Genomic DNA, 5,410 nt, shown 5'->3' on the forward strand with positions numbered 1-5,410 from the left:
GCTGGTTTAGTTGTAAATTTGTTTAGTTTACTTATTAAAACTTGTTTGAATGTTTATTTCATAGTTTAGAAGTGCAATTTGAAATCTTATGAGTTCACTCTTGTTCTTCATTTTTACACTTCATTGTTTCATGTTTTTAATTCTTGTTCCCTCATTCGTGCATCATTTTTTATTTTCTTGATTCATGACTTCCCTTTAAGTAGCTAGGTATGAAGCTTACAATCAAAGTTTCTAATTTGATAGTTAAATTCATTAGTTCATCAGCATAGTTAAACTAGATTTTGTTTTGTTCGATTCTCATTCCACATTGAATCAAATGATTTCGTTCCACTTCCATTTCTCAATATACCTTGAGATGAGTTGATTGGGATGCTAATCATGGAATTTCGTGCATTATGTAATGAAAACACATATTGCCCTGTACATTCATGTAAAAGCATTTCTCTGTCAATATTAGTTTCATGGTTTCTTTAGTTTAGTTTATGGTTTTCAATTTAAAGTAGTTGCATATCATCAGTTACAATGTTTCATACTTTAGTAATTCATTCCATGCATTTCAGATTGCTCTAGGATGCTAATTCATGGATTTTCCTTTGTTCTAGGCTCATTTTGAATATAAATGTTTAGAATAGAATTCATGCATCATTTTCATTTCATTGTTAGGATATTTTATTTACTTTAAGTTTTAAATAAAGTAGATTTCCTCCATTTCCAACAAAAAATCACACTTTTAAGCACTTGAGTCCATTGTCTTTCTTAGGATTGATCTTTGGTTTCACATTACACTACATTAGTGAGGAAATCATATTTTTGCAAAAATCTGAAGCGACTTAAAAGGTTTATTAGTAAACCAATCTTTAATTGATTCCAATCAATGATATTGTTCAATTTAGAATCATATCATTCAATTCCAATTTCAAACCACAATTTAGAATGATGGAGTTTAACTTATTCAATTACTCAAATTGGTACTTCCTACTCTTTCCTTTGGCTTAGCTAGTTTTTAAAACATATTCTAAGGTGTACCAATATGCTCAATTGTTCAAATTATGATTCTCTCATTCATTCTCTCCATCAAATCAAACATAGATTTATCAAGCTTATACTAATTCAAATATAATGCCAACATACACTATTCAATTCAAGTAAACAGAAATCAAAGTTTAAAAGCACAAACTAATTTCCCTTACCTAACATAATGACTCAAACAAATCCAAGACAACCAAAACATCTATAGCTTTAGAGGATGTTTTATCTACAAATAGAAACATCAGAAATACGATCAAGATATGTCGATATGATCATTGATTAATAGAGACTCATATAGAAGATTAAAAAGAAAGCGGAAAAATGCTCAATGCAATAGAAAAGAAAAGGCTGGAATTCAACTTACGTGAAGGAAGAAATTGATCGTTCCAAATTGAAGAACTCGCCGCGAAGATTAATCTTACAGTCTCGATTCTTTAATCAGACAAGCAAAGAGTAAGAACAAGAAGAAAGAAGTTAGAAAACTTTAAAAAATAATTTTTTCAATAAATAGTATGTTTTAAAGTAACTAGACTTCTTAGAAAATTTTATAAATTTTATATTTGTTATTGAACGTTTAATATTAAAATAATTAAATTTCATTTATTTTAATATCGTTATCATTCCTAAAATACCAAATTCTTGCTTCCCACGCTTTTTGCATTAACCTATATCTATAAAAAATTGTGAACTTTAGCATATGTCGTAAAACATACTTAAATAAGAAATTTAAATGTGTCTATATAAATTGATAAATACACTTGGACGCCCATATATAATAATAAATAAATAATTTACCTCTCCATTATTATTTTAAGCATTTTTTTATAAATTATTTTAAATTTAGCCTTATAAAGTATTTTTTTAATAATGTGCAGGAGAGGGTTGTGTTTAATGTTAATGAATCATTTTAAAAATTGATGTAAGTTTAAAAAAAAAAATCCACATATGTTATGTTTTAATATTAATAATTAATGCTAGTAAAAAATATATTGATGACAAGATTTAACCTAAATAGCAATTTCTCTTACCACACAAGTTCTCTTACCAGACAAGGCATTGTCAGTGGTAATATGTCTTTTACTAATAAAAAAAAAGTGTTTTATTAATAAAAAAAGGTTATTTGAAACCATTGTATTTCAAAAAAACCAGAGAGCATGTTTTTTTGGGTATAAAGGATGAAAAAGGGGAAGAAAACATTCATCATGCAATCCAGCAATTTTCTTTTGTTGAATTCCTGAGAATCCGAAACGGACACTATCAGTAAGAATCTCTCTTCCTCTTCTACGTTTTCCGTTGTCTTTTTCTTCTGCAAAAACCATAAATCATGTACATTCCTTAAGTTAGGTGAACCCAAATTGAATTTTTGCCGGGTTCTTTTCCAATTCGTACATCTTGGTTACATGCATTGTGTTTTCGTATTTAGGGTTTTCGTTTTAAAAATTTCCTAAAAGTTTTTCTCTTAAAAATGTTACCTTTTCAGAATTCAGGATCCCCAGAATCTTATTTGTATCTTCTGACAAAAGCTGTTCTGATTTTTTTTTCTAAATTTATAATATTTAATTTCAGTTTCATGAATTTGCATACTGAGAAGATTTCCGATTAGATCTTAGAAGCAGCAATCAGAATGAATAATCAAGCAAAGAATGTGGCTGCATCATCTTTGTTTGGTCATTCTGGAATGGGCACACAAGCACACCACCCTAACCCCATTCAGCAATGGAACCATTCAATTTCAACCCCTTTACACTCTCAAACACAACCACAGTCTCAGTCACGTCCTCAGACACAATTCCCTGGTCTCTTTCAGCTTTCAGAGTCCCAATCTCACGTGCTTGCACAAGCTCAATATGCACAGACACAATTGCAGTCTCAGATTGCACGTGCTCATCCACAACCTCAAACTCAGCCTTTTGCCCATTTGCATAGTGTAAATACTAATGCTGCTAATGGCACATCATCCCCGGCCACCGGAAAAGCCAACCGACCAACCCCAAAGCCCCTGTTAAGGTCTCATAATTCATCGAATATGAACCAATCCATGCCGGGTGCTCGGCAGCAAAAGAAGCAATCACCAGGGAAGGGGGCTATGTTTTTGCCTGAGTCTGCTCTGTATACTCAATTACTTGATTTTGAGGCTCAGGTTGATACTGCTTTGGCCAGGAGAAAGTTTGATATACAGGAGGCTAGGCTCCCTCCCCATGTTCAGAAAACTCTTCGGGTTTATGTGTTCAATACCTTCTCAAATCATGCTAAAATGGATTCTGAGAATAAGAAGGCCAATGAATCTTCGTGGTCTCTCAGGATAACTGGAAGGATATTGGAAGATGGTATGGATTCGATGTCTGGAATTTCGCAGAGATCGAGTCCTTCGTACCCAAAGTTCTCTGCTTTTTTCAAGAAAATTACCATACATTTGGATCAAAGCATTTATCCTGATAATCATGTCATTGTATGGGATAGTGCACGTTCACCTGCCCAACAGGATGGTTTTGAGGTGAAGAGGAAAGGAAACAAAGAATTTACTGCATTGATTGCAATGGAAATGAATTATACACCTGACAAGTTTATGGTTTCACAACAACTGTCTAAACTCTTAGGTATTGAGGTTGAGACTCGTCCAAGAATAATAGCTTCTATTTTTAACTATGTGAAATCCAGGAAGCTACAGAGCCCAAATGACCCTTCGTCTTTCATTTGTGATCCTTCTCTACAAAGGGTGTTTGGTGAAGAGAAGATGGATTTCACCACGGTTTTTCAGAAGTTAGCACAGCATTTGTCACAGCCACAGCCAATACATCTGGAGCATAACATCAAGCTTTCTGGATATGCTCCAGCTGTAACTGCATGTTATGATATACAGGTTGATGTGCCTTTTCCACTGGAAAAAGACAAGTCTACATTCTTGTCAAGCCTTGAGAGCCAAAAGGAGATTGAAGCTTATGATGAGGCCATTTGTGCTTCCTTAAAGAAGATCCAAGAGCATCGAAGAAGACGGGCATTTTTTCTTAGTTTTAGTCAGTCTCCGGTGGAGTTTATTGATACTTTGATTACTTCTCAAAGCAAGGATTTGAAACTTGTTGCCGGAGATGCCAGGCATAACATTGAAAAGGAACTTCGTTCTGAATTCTACAATCAACCATGGTAAGTATTATGATAATGGTTGACCTTTTCTGTTTTTGTTGTAAGGTTTGTATGCATAATACACTTGCTTAGAAAGGTTGTGACCTGAATGTGAGTATTCACTTGCTAAACTTGTGAGTTTAATATATTGGGGAAAAAAAAATCAGATTTTGACGAGTCATACTTTGGTAGGAAATTGTAATACAATACCATACTCACTCTGAAAATGCTGCATGGATTACTTATACCACAGAGAAATAAAAGTTATGACATGGATGAATATAGGGCTAACAATATTCTTTATACTTTTCTGTCAAAATATTTTCTAATTTGTTTGTGTTCTTTTTACAATATTTCCAGGGTCGAGGATGCTGCCATTCGATACTTGAACCGCAAAACTGCAGGAAGTGATGCTCTTGGACGCAATTAAGAAAACATTAAAGGTGGAGTTTCTATTTTGTTTTTCCTAACTACCCTACTTACCTTTCATATTCCTTGTTAGGGAAGAGAGTTTGAGTGCCCCAGTCGAGGAGTAGAAGAACGGAAAGACTGTAGGAACAAAGAAAATGACCTTTAGGTAGTGAAAATCAAGGGGAATGTGATCAGACATTCTGTACAGAATTTCAGAAAATATGTATCTATCCATGGATTTTGGTTGCCCCTGGTTCATTTTGAGTCCTCCGAGTCATGCTCTGGCTTCTAAGACCGACCTATGATTGAGGAGGCTGGATTAACATTTAGAGAAATATAAAAGACTAGCCTAAAAAGACTCTGATAAGAAATGTTTATCCAATGAAGGATAGTTTAATTAAAGTAATAGAGGTAGACTGAGACAATGCTTAAAGTAATAGTTTAATTAATTTATTTTACTGAATTTATTACCTCTTTTTTGTTATTTTTTATTGAGTGATAAATATAATCAATCCCATTAGGTGATATAAAGCTTTGTTTCTATTGCTATTCTAAAAAGATATTGCATAAGCCAAAATTTAAATTTATGTTTTAGTCAAACTCTTGTGATGCAGTGGTACCCATGTCTGCATAGAGGAGCTTGTGGCTAACATGTGAAGGAGTGAATAGATTTAATTATATAAATTTAATATGGGATAGGTGGAGGAGATCCATCACAATCATGTGATATAAGTTAACCTCCGAGGCTTTGATCTAACAGCCCAAGAATTAAGGTTATTCTCCACTATTGAGGTTTGTTATTTATTTTCCTCTTGTCATGTATATTGTTACTTCTTATTTTACTAAATAA

At 33.2% G+C, this 5,410-nt stretch overlaps 1 protein-coding gene across 2 annotated transcripts; it reads left to right on the top strand.

Moving 5' to 3' along the window:
* Positions 1-2,139: 2,139 nt before the first annotated feature.
* On the top strand, positions 2,140-5,044 carry LOC114162141 (SWI/SNF complex component SNF12 homolog). Of its 2 annotated transcripts, none has more exons than XM_028045926.2 (3): positions 2,140-2,289; positions 2,596-4,170; positions 4,510-5,044. In XM_028045926.2, exons 2-3 carry the CDS (start codon positions 2,654-2,656, stop codon positions 4,577-4,579), a joined length of 1,587 nt encoding a protein of 528 aa, XP_027901727.1. In that variant the 5' UTR covers positions 2,140-2,289; positions 2,596-2,653; the 3' UTR covers positions 4,580-5,044. The 2 variants fall into 2 exon arrangements, with proteins under 2 accessions (XP_027901727.1, XP_027901728.1); XM_028045927.2 differs by having other exon boundaries at positions 2,169-2,289; positions 2,633-4,170.
* The last annotated feature ends 366 nt before the right edge of the window (positions 5,045-5,410 follow it).

Source organism: Vigna unguiculata, chromosome 9, assembly GCF_037176805.1.
Source record: "Vigna unguiculata cultivar grain cowpea cultivar isolate G323 ecotype 2 chromosome 9, ASM3717680v1, whole genome shotgun sequence".
Classification (NCBI taxonomy): domain Eukaryota; kingdom Viridiplantae; phylum Streptophyta; class Magnoliopsida; order Fabales; family Fabaceae; genus Vigna; species Vigna unguiculata.

What these genes read in the sequence shown, in the direction of transcription:
- LOC114162141 (XM_028045926.2), top strand. Translation starts at nt 2,654, where the DNA reads ATGAATAATCAAGCAAAGAATGTGGCTGCATCATCTTTGTTTGGTCAT. An exon ending in GAATTCTACAATCAACCATG is followed by an intron (nt 4,171 to 4,509) that starts GTAAGTATTATG and finishes CAATATTTCCAG; the next exon opens with GGTCGAGGATGCTGCCATTC.